The 14,164-nt window shown below is 36.9% G+C and overlaps 1 protein-coding gene across 1 annotated transcript; it reads left to right on the top strand.

Annotated features, from left to right (window-relative positions):
• Positions 1 to 982: 982 nt before the first annotated feature.
• LOC104269472 (transient receptor potential cation channel subfamily M member 3-like) lies at positions 983 to 13,831 on the top strand (the record flags this gene model as incomplete). The annotated part of the gene is made up of 4 exons (XM_009876040.1): positions 983 to 1,072; positions 1,754 to 1,967; positions 4,931 to 5,055; positions 13,660 to 13,831. Coding segments are annotated over exons 1-4 (601 nt in total), but the record flags the coding sequence as incomplete, so codon positions are not given.
• Between the last annotated feature and the right edge of the window lie 333 nt (positions 13,832 to 14,164).

Raw genomic sequence — 14,164 nt, forward strand, 5'->3', positions numbered from 1 at the left:
CCCTCTGCAGAGCCTTCCTGCCCTCCAGCAGTAATCCCAGGCATACCAAACTGAATATGGCAAAAATGAAATCAGACTAATAAAAACTGATGTCTGTGCACAGAAGAAGAATCATGATATTTGGCACTATCGCCCTTCTCCAAATTTAAAGCTAATCCATGATGAATTGCATTTTAATTACATAAAAAACCCTTTATTTTTGCTTAAATTCCCTTTTTCTAAAAATAAAATGAATTCCTAACCGAAGTATAGAGTTGGTTTTTTCCTGGAGTATAAAGAACAAGCAGTTCAGAGGGTACATTATACTCTTCCCAGGCATTAATATTCTATGCTCTTTGTCCATTCGCTGTTATGAGTTTTCCTGACTGCTACAGAAACCAGTACTGATGTGTGGAGGTGAATGTGCATACCCAAGTTCTGCTCAGCGTTCAGTTTGACTGTGCCACCCTTGCTTCCCTGTGACTATTAGCTCAAATGGGCTTTTGCTTCCAGAAATGTTAACAGGTGTTCATTGTGCAACAACCCATTCTTGCAAAAAAAAAAAAAGAAAAATCTATTAGCAATTTTTTAAATCAAGTCCTTATTTCTTATTCAACTAGAAAGGATACATAGAGTTTACTGAAAAAAGAGCAATCTTTTAACATGACATATTGATAAGACATGTAAAAAATAGACAAAATTATTACATAATATATGTGAAATGTGTACTATCTGGCATGTTACAATAAAAAAGTTAAAATTAGGCATTCCTCTGGCTGAAGGCAAATTTATAAGCCAGCAAAGCGACTGGGTTATACACTTGATGACTATGCTGACAACCCATTAAGGAAGGAAAGAGTACTGAAGTAACTCTATGTCCATTGGTTCAATCAGAAGTTTGATACAGAAATGGCTTTCTGTAGCCTATTTTATTTAATTAAGAGGGTTCTTCCAGTCCCATTTCTGCTATGCAACTAGAATTCAAAAAAGTATCTGCCCTGTCATGGACTTTGTGAAACCCTTGGCACATCAGCAACAGAAGGAGCAGGAGAAAGCACCCAGAGAGAAATGCTTGTCAGGAAGAGACAGATGTGTGAGTGACATGGTAGTGCTGTAGGAATTTTGGCACACACGGCTGGACATGATCTCGCTCAGGGCCAAATGCTGAAGATATAGCACAGAAGACTCAACAACTGGAAGGGTGTAAATGCATTTCAAAATGCTTTTAGGATCCTGTGTCTTGTTAGGTGAATTCATGAATCTGTACAAATCAGTCTATAAGTCCTAAGTTAGCATTTGTTCATCCAAAAAGCATTTGTTTAGTAGTCTTGCTCAGTTTAAACTTAGGTGTGCTTGAAAAGTCGAGCTTGTTTCTGTTTTTTCCTACCTTTTGAGAGTTTGATTTTGTTAATTCAAGAATAAGATATATGTGACTCTGACTACATAGGTCATCTTTGGCAGATGATTCAAATTTTTGTTCCACTTTTTGCATCCATAAACTGAAGGCATTTATCTTTCGAGCACTGGTAAGCATATTGAAGCAATTAATGATTTCATTTACTAAGCAAGGGAAAATTGTCCAGCCAGTGAATTGCAAGTGTTCCATTATTCCTAGTTTCCTAACTTTTGAAAAATCATCAAGTTAGCAACTCGTTTGTGCTCTTGTCATGAAAGTTGCCTTTTTCTAGTGATCTATTGGATGTAGATGACATGTATTAGGAACCGGTGAGTATAACCCATCTTTTCTTCTCTACTACTTTCCTTATTTCTGCAGTATGTACGTGTGTCTTTTGACACAAAGCCTGACCTTCTTCTGCATCTGATGACCAAAGAGTGGCAACTTGAGCTCCCTAAACTTCTCATCTCTGTGCATGGGGGCCTTCAGAATTTTGAACTTCAGCCAAAACTCAAGCAGGTCTTTGGAAAAGGACTCATTAAGGCTGCTATGACAACTGGAGCATGGATATTCACTGGAGGAGTAAACACAGGTAACAGCAACACTGAAATGAAAGCACAGTGGCATCTAGGACATTTCATCCCAGGGAAAAATAGGACTGTTGACTATTTTATGTTATTAGTGTTGGCTGTACTGTATGCAAACAAGAAAATGCCAGGTTCATAACAGCCTGGAAACTACCGGGGAAATAAAAGGTTTGCTAAAGCATGAAAAGCACACTAGGGAGCAGAAAACAAAGCCTCCTGTGAGGCAATTATATTACTACATTGCCAGTGACAACTTTAGAAGATGACAGTACACTACAACGAGGGACTACTGACCAGAAAGCGAAGAAGTCAGACTCTTGTTACATAAAACAGAAAACCTTTTCATCCAGAAAAGACCTTAGTTTTATCTTACATTATGATCTGAAATATGAAAGAAGAAAAGGCTCATTTTATGGATGTGATGGAAAACTTTCTTGTGAATAAGTTTTGGTTTTTCCTTTCTTGTAGACAGTTTGATGTATGTTTTCTCTGTTGCCCCTGCAGCAAGACTGATAACATTGCCATTTCTATTCAAACAACATTCGTAACATACGGTGTGTGTGTCCTAATGATCGAAGTTAACAGCTGGTCCAGCTTGGCTGGGGGAGAGCTTGTAGGTCTTAGGAATAAGCTGCAAAACATAATTCTCTAGATAAAAAATTTTGGGCAGTGTCTTCTCAGTTACCCTCACTGAAGATGGCAGAGAGGAGGGAGTCAGAGGAAGGCCAAAGAGTTCTGCTAGAGATAAATGCAAAAGTTTTGAGCTACATTTACTTGCAAATTCTTACATCATGCTAATTTGCTGCAGTAACAACGGTATAATTTATGACTTCAGTAATCCCACAGAGTGTATCCTCTTACTCTCTATGGAAAACATTATAATCATTCTATCACGCATAAATTTTAGTGCTTTTCTGATCAACTCTTACGTATTTGAACATGACTCTTGAGCTCTTCAGTTTCAAGAGCACATAAAATTTAAAATCATCAGTTTTATCACAGCAGCAATACAAATAGCAATGAAGAGGCATAGCTTCTGGAGTGCTAGAGAGAGAAACAGACAGGCTAACATGTGTGCAATATCCCTCACATCTCTGCAGAAGAAGAAAGAAAATCAGGTTGAATGTTGACCCGTGTGCTGTATTGATGTTCGTTGACAGATGCACGTGTAGCGATAAAGGCAGAGACGGATACAAGTTTTAAGTTAAAAGCACATCAGAAAAATGATATTGTATACTTACTACAGTGGATTACTACAGGAACTGTAGAAATCAAACTACAGAAATTTTGTAAACAAGGACTGAATATAACATTTGCATTTGGCAAATGCACAGCTGCTGGATGCAATTTTTCAAAACATTGTAGTTTCCAGTGCCAAAACAATGCAAATCACAGAATCAGAGTCACAGATTCACAGAATCACGGAATCATGGAATGTTGGGGCTTAGAAGGAACATAGAAAGATCATCTGGAAGTCAATATAATTACTGCTGAACTGTGGAGTTTTTTCCTGTAATCAAATTTACCTAGGCAAAGCAATGATGTTCAGATTGCTGTGTGTTATTTAAAAACATACAACTGCAGGAGCAGTCCTGCATTATCTGTTACTTTTCATTGCTGGTTACTTCTGATTGCTCCAAGGCTAGATTTTTGGACTATGTGTATGAAAATTGAGTATTTTATCTCCATGTGAAATTGTACAAATTGAGAATTTCTGTGTACAGTCTGTTCTCTTGATGATGAATTTTTAAATTATGTTTCTCTGAAGGAAAGTATAATTGAAAAATCCTGAAATACTATTATTGGACTGATAATCAGTGATGTAACAAGAGTGGTACACACTTGGCTTAACCATGACTGTTAAATGACTTAAACTTAAGTTCTTCTGAATATTCATGTCATGCTGAAAGTTGATTATTCTAAACAGCAGAAATTTTTGCAATTGGAACAGATTTTCTGCTTTGGATCCTTTGGGATGCTGGATCATAGCTTATTTCATAGCTGATTGCAGGTACAGGGGTTTGATATTTTTCCTCTTCCACCTCAGGAAATAAATTAGACTCTAGGACTTTGGGGATTTGTAAGGTTGTGATTTTTTTTTCTTATGTGGTTTATTTGGGGTGCAGAAAAGCTAAAGTCACATCTACTGTATGACTGTTGTAATTCTAACCCAGTCATCTTGAAATTGTGAAATCTGAACAAGAAGCAAAACCAGAAACCAAATAACAGATAACATGCATGGGAAATACACAGGTGTGCTTCAGGGCAGCTACATCACAAAAATAGTTATTAATACACAGGTAAAAAATATATTTTATGAAATGGAATGACACGTGTCCTCTGCACAGAGATACAGCTGGAACACTGACAAAGCTGACCTAAAGTATACAAGGAGAGTTATTGGAAGAGAACTAGGAAGCAGTCTTTCTCTCTGTACTAATTTCTATTTTCCCACTGCTCCTCAGGGGGTTGTAATGCTCTACTGGAAGCTCTCAGGTGACTGAGTTTGTTTTGAAAGAATGGTAGAATAGCTTACCACAGAGAAGTGTAATGATGATTTCGAATTATAGTACTTTATTCAGACAGAAGGGAAAATTTGTGTGCTAGCTACACTTTTGGGGGAGGGCTTGGTGAAGTGTTGATTTCTGTGCTTCTTTCTGTGCTTGGAACAGGCACAAATGCTTCCATACACATAGGTTTGTGAACACAAGTGCAGATAAACAAGTTGCAGTGAGCTGTCAAGACTCTTATTTCTAGAGCTGTGTGATTTTTTATTTGCTAATTCATTTAATATTTTGTAGATTAAATACATTTACAGTATTACTGCAATAATAATAATAATTAATAGGAATATATTTGTAGCTTTACTTAAGTGTATGTGTAGGTGTTCCCTAAAAAAGAATTCTAAAAAAATCCACATTGTAATGAATAAATATGAATTTCTATTTTATGCTGTTTCCTTCCCCAGGAGTCATTCGGCATGTTGGAGATGCACTGAAAGATCATGCGTCAAAATCTAGAGGGAAGATCTGCACCATTGGTATAGCTCCATGGGGGATTGTGGAAAATCAAGAGGATCTGATTGGCAAAGATGTAAGCTCTATATGAACATAGATTACCTCCAATATATATAAATATTTCAGTTCTTTTTTGCTTTCCTCTCTATGCCTCACTTACCAGTTCCTCACAGAACTAATGTTTGCAAGAAAAAATCAATACATACACATGTTTTCCGTTATGGTTGATAGCAGTTTTGAAATGCCAGTGATAAAATTCATGCACTGTACATTCTTTAAGAATAAATAATAATTTCCTTAAATGCTATTCTATTAGACTTTCATCCTTAGAGCACTATAAACCATGAAAAGTGCCAAAGAAAACAGTGATTGCAAAGCATGAAGTCTAATTCTGAAACAATACCGTGATGTACTGGTCAAATTCAAAATTATAGACCGTCCCCCTTATAACATATGCTGTCCTATACTTTTTTATTACTGAAGTTTTAAAAAGTCCTATGAACATATTGGAAATAAAGTCACAGCTCAAAGAATCATTACTTAGTCACCTTCTGAGGGGTGGAGTTGGTGTTTCTTGTGCTCTTTCACATCATTCTTCTCTTTTAAACCTATAATCTCACTCAGAAAGATTAATTCCCTAATTTTAAATACACTAATACTTTATTTGCAATGGTTATGTGTTACCTGAAGCTTATCTGAGCCCTTTTTTTTCCCTTACTTTTATTTTGTTCTGGAGAAATCTGCCTGAGAATCAGTGGCTAACTGTGAGTGAAGATTCAGTTTTCATTCTGCTTAATGAACATTTTGCTTGTCTACATTACTCTAAACCACTCTTCTCTGTTAGCAGGTTAGGGGAGGGAAGAAGGTTCAGTTATGACTTAGGTCAGAAGAAATTACCATGAGTATGAAAAAATTGATCCAACTGGATTTCATTGCAATTCACTATTAGAGTATAGCTATTAGGGAGAATTGTATTAGTGTGGAGTTTTGTACTCTAATGCCACTAGCACTTGTAAAATAGGGTTACCAATGCATACAGACAATCAGGACTCTGCAGCAGTAATTTTGAGTTACTAATTAACTCTTCTGAGATGCAGTGCAAAAGGTGACTAGCAAAAGTAGCTAATCACAAAGATGAGGTGAATCTTGTACATTTAAGTGTAATGTACATATCAATTTCAAATAAGCAGTCTTTACTGGCTAAGCGTGAAGTTCTGGAAGCATTTCAAGAAGAAAGAAGGAAAGAAAGGATGTCAAATTAGCTGCGAATTTTGGGACTTTGTTATTCCTCCAGTAATTATTTCCACCTGCTGGAAAGCTGTCTACCTCTGTTTTCAGCTAGTCACCACCTGTTAAAGGGACTCTGGAGCTTTCTTTCACAGTACAAGCTAAGAACGAAATTGGTTTCCTAGCTGTTCCAGTCAGGTAAATAAACAAAAAAAAAAAAGTAACACTTGGTCTCAGATCTTAGACCTCCTAGATAATCAGACAGGAAGTGAGAAATTTTTTTTTAAAAGTAAAGAAAACAGTAAAATATCAGTAAAATTACAATTACAGGGTCATTACTAAGGACAAAAGTAGTTCTGAAACATATACATGATAGAAAAAGTTGAAACTTCTCTGAACTTACTGGTCACTAATATTTTCATAAATGCGATGCTGATGCACTTCTGTTTTTATCTATCTCTGATGCACATGTAATGGTATCACTTTATGGTTATTGATACTGAATTTCATCTTCCATTTTATTGCCTAGTCAAGCTGCTTTATGAAGACTTTATTTAACTTTTCATAGTTCACTGAAATATCTGTAAGCTTTTCACATCCTTGTTAACCCCAATTCCCACTCAATGGTGTTGAGCAGAACATGGCAGGCCCCTTATGTCACTAAATCTTCTTAGTAACACTCAGTCTTTGAAACAATTAAATTTTCCTTCTCACTGTTTTCCCTCCTTTCCCTCAGCTTTTCCCAGTTACTAATCCCTCAAAGGACCTCCCCTCTTATCCAATATTTGCATTTTCTTTAGAAGCATTTGGTGAGGAAGCTTTTTGAAAGGTTTTGAAAATCAAAGTGTACCATATTGACTTGCTCATTAGAGGTGAATGCTGTGAAATGAACCAAGAAGGGGAAATGTGAATGGTACCATAAGCATGTAAAATGAATAATCATTAAGCAAGAAGCAAGGATCACAGAGGATTATGCAGGGGGGAAAAATGTCAACCAATAGTAAAAGGCCTGTTGAACTCCAGCATCAATGTGGCTTTATGCCTATATGCACTGTGTCCAGTTAAATTATAGTCAGAACCAGAAGAGTTGTCTAAACATACCCTTCCAGCATCAGATAGATAGAGAAGATTATCTTAGTCATGGCATTTGGGGGGAGACGGGCATTTTTTGCTATTGCACATGTCCCAGTGCGTGTTGCCTCCCTGTGCCTGGGGCAAGTCAGACATGCTCAGCAGAGCTGTGCCTCTGCCAGAGCTCCAGCCCTTGCCTAGCCTGCATCGAACTTGAAGTCATAGATGAGGAGTTTTATGAAATTTAGCAGTCCATCCAAATCAGCCAGTTCTTGGGAATCCCAAGGGCTTTTACTCAAAGTCGTCAGAAGAACTAGCCAAGTTAAGAAAAGCGTTACTGTTGTTTGCTATTTGTTATACTGTGATGGCTAAAGATGCCTGGAGAGTCTTGTCTTGTAAAAGCAATTTAACACTCTTAATGAACTTATATTCTAATTTAAAAACAAAGCACACAAGGGAGAAGTAGGTGGTTGCCTTATTTCTAGTTTTCTGACAGAACTGAGAAAGTAAGCTGGCTTGCACAGTCTTGTAGAAAACTTCAGTTATAAACAAGTTTCTCCCTACATACAGAGCTATTCTTCCTTTTAAAAGAGTGCACTCTGAGAATCTTCACAGCATGCATGTCTTTACTTTCAGAACCTGTTCAGTCCTCATTTGAGTTAAATTCCTAGTCACCTCTGTAGGAATAGTGCTTGGATTACAAAGAGAACATTAATTCTAGTACTTCCTTTTTTGCTCAGTTAAATCATTCATTTTCAGTCCAAAGAAGCTAATATTTCAAACTTAAATCAAGATATGCTTTTATTGTGTAATTCAGTGAAAAGGACATTTCCATCATACTGTGATACGTCATTGATCAGTTAAGATGCTGTAGTATATAACCTACTAACATAAACAGGATGCATTTTTTAGTAATTACAGTTTTGAGGATCAAACAAACAAACATTCATTTTCTTACTCAACTAATTGACCATAAAAGTTAGCTTCTGTGCTGCTTTGCTGAATCACTACAAAACCCATGACACTCACTGTTATGTGGCTGCTGTAAAAATCCTTCCATACATGGATCCAGCAGGTTGCATAAGGAGAAATCCTAAATTCTTTTCCAATTTCTTTAGGTTTATTTGTTTCTCATAGCTACTGTTACAGCCATGGATTATAGTGTGTTTCTCTCCCTATAATACTTCATTGATCTTTTGGTTACACTCAACAACTAGAGTATGGCAAAACTGAAACTCAGCAGAAATTTTGGAAAAAAAAGTAATATATTTATTTTTAATAAAAACTATAGTCAGTGAAAAGGAAGCAATATAGTGAGCTTTTATCATTTAGCAAAGCAGAATCAACAACCCAAAACATAACCCCACTTTTTAGACTTGTGCATAAACTAACAAAAATGTTACATAAAGCAAAAAGCCTTATCGGGAAAAAATCCCACTGTTTCTCACAAGAAATGTATATCTGTACATTAAGTATATAATTGTACATATAATATATATTATTTTATATATTATATATTTTATATTACATAGATGTTTATTATACATATACATATTTAATAAATAATGTATCTATTGTATATCTCATATATGTTGTATGTTATATATGATATCTTACATATATCAACCCCTTTAAAGCATGCTGTATTCCAGAGCAAATTATATTTTTTACTTCCTAGAACTCAAATGTTGGAAGTACTATCTTTGACATTTATAGATGTTCTTTATGGACTTCACTAGTAAGAGATGCCTGTTCTTTTATACTGCTCAGAATATTCAGAAAAAAAAACACAACAAATTTAATAAAACTCAAGCAATAAGTATACTGCTAATGAAACCTACTCTTTTATGCAGCTGAAGTCATAAACAAAAGGAGCAAATTTTGTCCTTTTTATATAAAATCTAAATTTACATTGGACTAAGCAGAAGTTGAATCCAAACATCCTTAGATATATTTTCTGTTAAAAAATAAAGCCTGGCTTTCTCAGTCTGTTTCCAGATAATGCTTCTGATTTCTTGAATGCTGCCGTTTCAGAGTATCCAATTTTTATATTAGTGCACTTAATGAATTTTATAACTGGAGGTAACAACATATCATCAGCAAAGTTTTCTCTGGGATGCTCCAAGAGTATCACAGAACTCTGAAGTCTTACTGCACTTGCTCAGTTTTATCTTCAGCTTTTTTCAGTATTGAAGTGAAGGATGTAAAAGAGAGGAAGTTTACAAGCTGGAATGTTGTATGCATTTTGGAAGGCATAGTCACAACAAAGAAGTTATAAGTCAGCCTCTCATGGAGTAGGTACTAGCATGAACTTCTGAAAGTCCTCAGACTGAGGACAATAACTAATTATTAACTAATAACTAGATAACTTCTTCAGGAAAGATGGTGGCCTTCCATGTTGTAGTGAGTCACCAGGTAATTATTAGTAGTTAGGAACTTGGTTACATTATAACTCAGTGCTGTTTCAGAGGATGAGTATTATGCTGGAATTTAGTGATGGGAGTGATACACAACCTTTGGAATCATGGCACTGGGGACAGGTGGGGCCAACATCTAGTTATAAGACAAGTCAAGGAAGCAAGAGCAAACAGGATGTGCAGAAAACATAACCAACGGGGAACACTTAAAGTTTAAAAAACTGGAAATGTTTACTGTGTATTACAGCTGAACTAACTGAAAAATGCTTATTTTCATCAACACACTAAGTCCTGCCCAGTCCCTACCCCCAATCCCATCAGTAAATGCTTCATTGTAAAGGACTTCACTCTGGCAGTACCAAGCCCCCTTCATTCTCAAAATACCACGTCTGTGACTGAGATTACCAAAGGTTATTCAAACCAGAAAAAGTGTACATTCATGAATTAATGATGCATTAGAATTAGTATACATGAATACCATTTGTGTATATGGAAAAAAATTATATAGCTGTCAAGCTTGATGGTTATGTAGCCAAAACTCAGCACTTTAAACTGTGGTCTTTAAAACACATTCTGATGAGTCTTGTCAGAAAGACCAGCATTCATAGTATTTACTCTATATGTGTGTACCAGATGATACATATATCAGACTATCAGATGGGCTACACATTTCCTATTCATTCTGTCTTAGTAATTTGAATAACAACATTATCTTATAGCATGAGACTGCTTCCTTCGGTCTCTCATACTGCTTTGTTTTTATAGTGTCAGAAAGATTATATTTTGTTTTAATTATTTTCTGCAGGTTTCAGAATAGCTATTAAAGTTACCAATCTCTAGGCAACCAATTAATAAGTGTGTGTTACCTTACAGTCATTTGATTTGTTGTTACCAATGCTGACTTGGTTTTGGTAGATGTTTTGCAATTATCCTCCCACAAGATTGTTACTCTTTGAGAATAAATTGAAATGCTGGAGGAAAAAGAAAAAAGATTACAAATGACCATAAATAGTTAGTTCACAAGGTTTTTTGCTCTAACTTTTATGCAGTCTCAGAGTATCAGATTCCCCTTGCAGGCCAGGTTAGGAAGCAATTACTATAAAGAAAGGTGTAAGGAAAAGAGTTTCAGCTCTCTCATTGCAAAGATTCCTGGGGAAAAGCTGGGGACTGCCATATTCGTAGCATATGCAGAGAATTTGGACCATGATGCTTCCAGGGTCCTATAAATTAAACCAGGAACTCCTCTATTCCCTAGCGTACCCCAAAACAGTGAGACTGCAGAGCAGGCTTTATTTGATCAAGAGCTACTACTTTATGAGAAGCAAAGCACACGTCTTTCTTTTTCTGCCACTATTCTGAACACACTAAGTTTGTAGCAAATTATTTGCCTTTACCTGGACTGCTCAGATTCACACATTGGATCACATGGCATGTGGATGTTCGTGGTCCATAGCAAGATACCCTGAGCAATTCATAGATTCATAGAATGGCCTAGGCTGGAAGGGACCTTAGAGATCATTTAATCCAACCTCCCTGTCATGGGCAGGGACACCTCTCAACTACATCAGGCAACACAGGGGGACCGAACGGGGATCGAACCCATGATCTTGGTGTTATCAGCACCGTGCTCAAACCAACTGAGCTAACCAGCCCCTATCCCAATTGTTCAAGTGCTGTCTCTATGTTGAGTGCCATGTGCCTGTGGGGAATTTAAACACACTGTGACAATGCTTTTAATTCAAGTTTGCTGCCACCTCAGGGTGCAAAGGCAACTGCTGCGATTAGCCCAGCTCATCACCTATTGATAGAATACCCTCAACCTGAAGAGTCCTGCTTCAGAGGATGGCAGCTGTCACATTCATTTGTTATGTTTAGAGGGGTTGTCTTGAGCATAAATGCTTCCTTTGAGCTCTGCAGAGGACAATGCCAGAAGTTATTCCCTCTTCTTAGTGCAGAAAGAGAATGAGAAGACATCAAAGCTTTCCTAATCTTTTAACTTGCCTGTAACTTGTAAGGGATTGAAAAGTACAAAGGAATGGGGACTACAAGATTAAGAAATTGAAAATCTGCTGAGTGTTGTGGAACATCAATACACCTCAAGGAAATAGCCTCAGAGCCTAGGATTTTCTTGCCTTCGTGAAGATTTTGTTTATCCTTTAAATAGGGAAAATGGTGTCATTTGTGAAATTATTATTAAAAGTAAGTATTTTACGTGTTGGATTGTGCAGGCTGTGAACAGTTCATTTGAAAATTATTGTATTTTCATTTAAATATCTATAAAGCACATTAATAGTAAGATTCACCTTGTAGCTAAACAGCAGACACAGAACTAAAGCAGCTCAGCAGTGGCATTACTAAGTCAATATGTGGAGCCTTTGATGCTGCAGCTCATTAGGACTGCAGATAAAGCTATCACTGTTACAAAGTTTTGAGCTGTGGCTCTCAGGGGCAAACCGCAAGCTGGAATTGGAGTGTAACTGCATGCACAGCAGCTTGTGATCATCAGAGGTTGTTGACCTGTGTACTGAGAGATGGGGCAGGTATCAGCTTAAAAAATCTGCAACTGTTTTCATTTGATTCTTAGACATGTGATAAAGAACAGTGTACTGATATTTCTTAAGCTGTATGCACCTGTAGAATAAATGTTTTATGAATGGGGCACCAAAAGAAAAGGAAACCTGAGCCAAAGCTATTACCTGTTCTCATAGCAGAGGGCACTGTCTTGTTGCCCAGCTGTCCTCTCAGTCTTCTCAGACCTGTTTCCTCCCTTTGGAGAATAATCCACCTACAGAGTACCCTCTTAGAGTACCCTCTATGTGACACTTTCTAACAGCCAAAGAAGTCTGTGGGTTTCCCCCTGCTGCCATCGAAGAGTTAGCCAAAGTGAAAGTAACAGAGACTTTGATGTAGCCAAGTAATTACTAATATCTCTTCAGAATAACAAGAAGGGAGAGAAGCTTAGTAAGAAATTAATATATTTGTCTGTGTGTATTTTTGTAAAAACATGAATGTACACTTTTAAAAAGCACAAGTTTTTGTTAGATTTGCAAAGTGAGCAATGCCAGAGCTGTAAAGAAAATTCCTTGCAGATGAAGTATAGCCCAGCTGAGTTTTGCAATAAGTCACTTCAGTGTTTCTTCAGCTAGGACTTAATTTTACAAATTTTCAGGGTTTTGTCTTTCCAAAAGACAAGACATGCATAAACTCTCCAAGGAACAGTATTTCTAGTGAATGTTTTTGATTGATCATGCAGGATCCCTCAACATAACATCAATTCTTTTGTCACATCAGTGTCATCACTCAAGTCCCACTAAAGCAGCTGACAGCCAAATGTGGCCCAGTGCTATAAATTGGGTATGACTGAGATAACTCTACAACAATTTACTCTATCTGCAGAAAAGTTTCTTGTGATGAAGACAAATCTAAGTAAGTGTATCAAATTCCATATTGAATGGAAACTTTTAAGCTATTGTGAAAGCAAGCAACTGCCTTTGTACTGTGCAAGGAATGGGTCGATATTTTTTTCCAAGGAAATTGAAAATGCGGTGTAGTGTTACAGGTACACCTCTGCAAGAGTGAAGCTCACCTATATTGGTGAGCAGAGGTCTGCAGAGGACTCCTGTGCTGGTGGCTCTGAATGAGTTACGACAGGGAACATGGGTGGGGTTTGTGCAAGAAGAGTCAAATGAAGTGAGGGTTTACAGCAACGCTATTGAAAGACAGCAGCTGACAGGGGGTCTAGTGTGTGTGTGTAGTCACACAGAGCTTTGGAAGACTAACGGTTAGCAGGACTTAACACTGAAATGATGGCTGCTGATGCTATTGAAACAAGTTGCCACGGAAAACCCTTTAAGAAGTGTCTGCATCTAAAATTTCAGTGTTTACAAGAGGTGACCACACTGTTTTAAATGCTAAAGTTATTTTTAAGCAGACTTTTTTTCTTTTCCTCTGTCTCTAAAATTCAGGTGGTCCGACCATACCAGACAATGTCCAATCCCATGAGTAAGTTGACAGTGCTCAACAGTATGCATTCACATTTTATTTTGGCTGACAATGGCACTACTGGTAAATATGGAGCAGAAGTGAAACTTCGTAGACAGTTGGAAAAGCACATTTCACTTCAGAAGATAAATACAAGTGAGTAACATATTGCTTACATTGCTTTATAATTGCAGTTATATCACAGACACTGAGTTTAAATAGGCAATAAGGTTCTATATTTTGGGGAGTTCTACTGTCTGAAAAGGTAAGCATAGGCTAATCAAAGCAAATAATGGTTAACAAATATAAAAATTGGTTTTAGAGTACTGTGGGTGATGATACAGCAGAAATAGCTGAATTTGCTAAGTTTCAAACAGTATTTGTTAAGGCTGTTCAGGTTCAACCTCAGTCTTTATTACCCCAGTTGTCTTAACAATGCATACAATTATATCCACTTGTGGAATTAGTAAAGGTAAACTGTGACAAAAA

Source organism: Apaloderma vittatum, unplaced genomic scaffold (assembly GCF_000703405.1).
Source record: "Apaloderma vittatum isolate BGI_N311 unplaced genomic scaffold, ASM70340v1 scaffold20459, whole genome shotgun sequence".
NCBI classification, from domain to species: Eukaryota; Metazoa; Chordata; class Aves; order Trogoniformes; family Trogonidae; genus Apaloderma; species Apaloderma vittatum.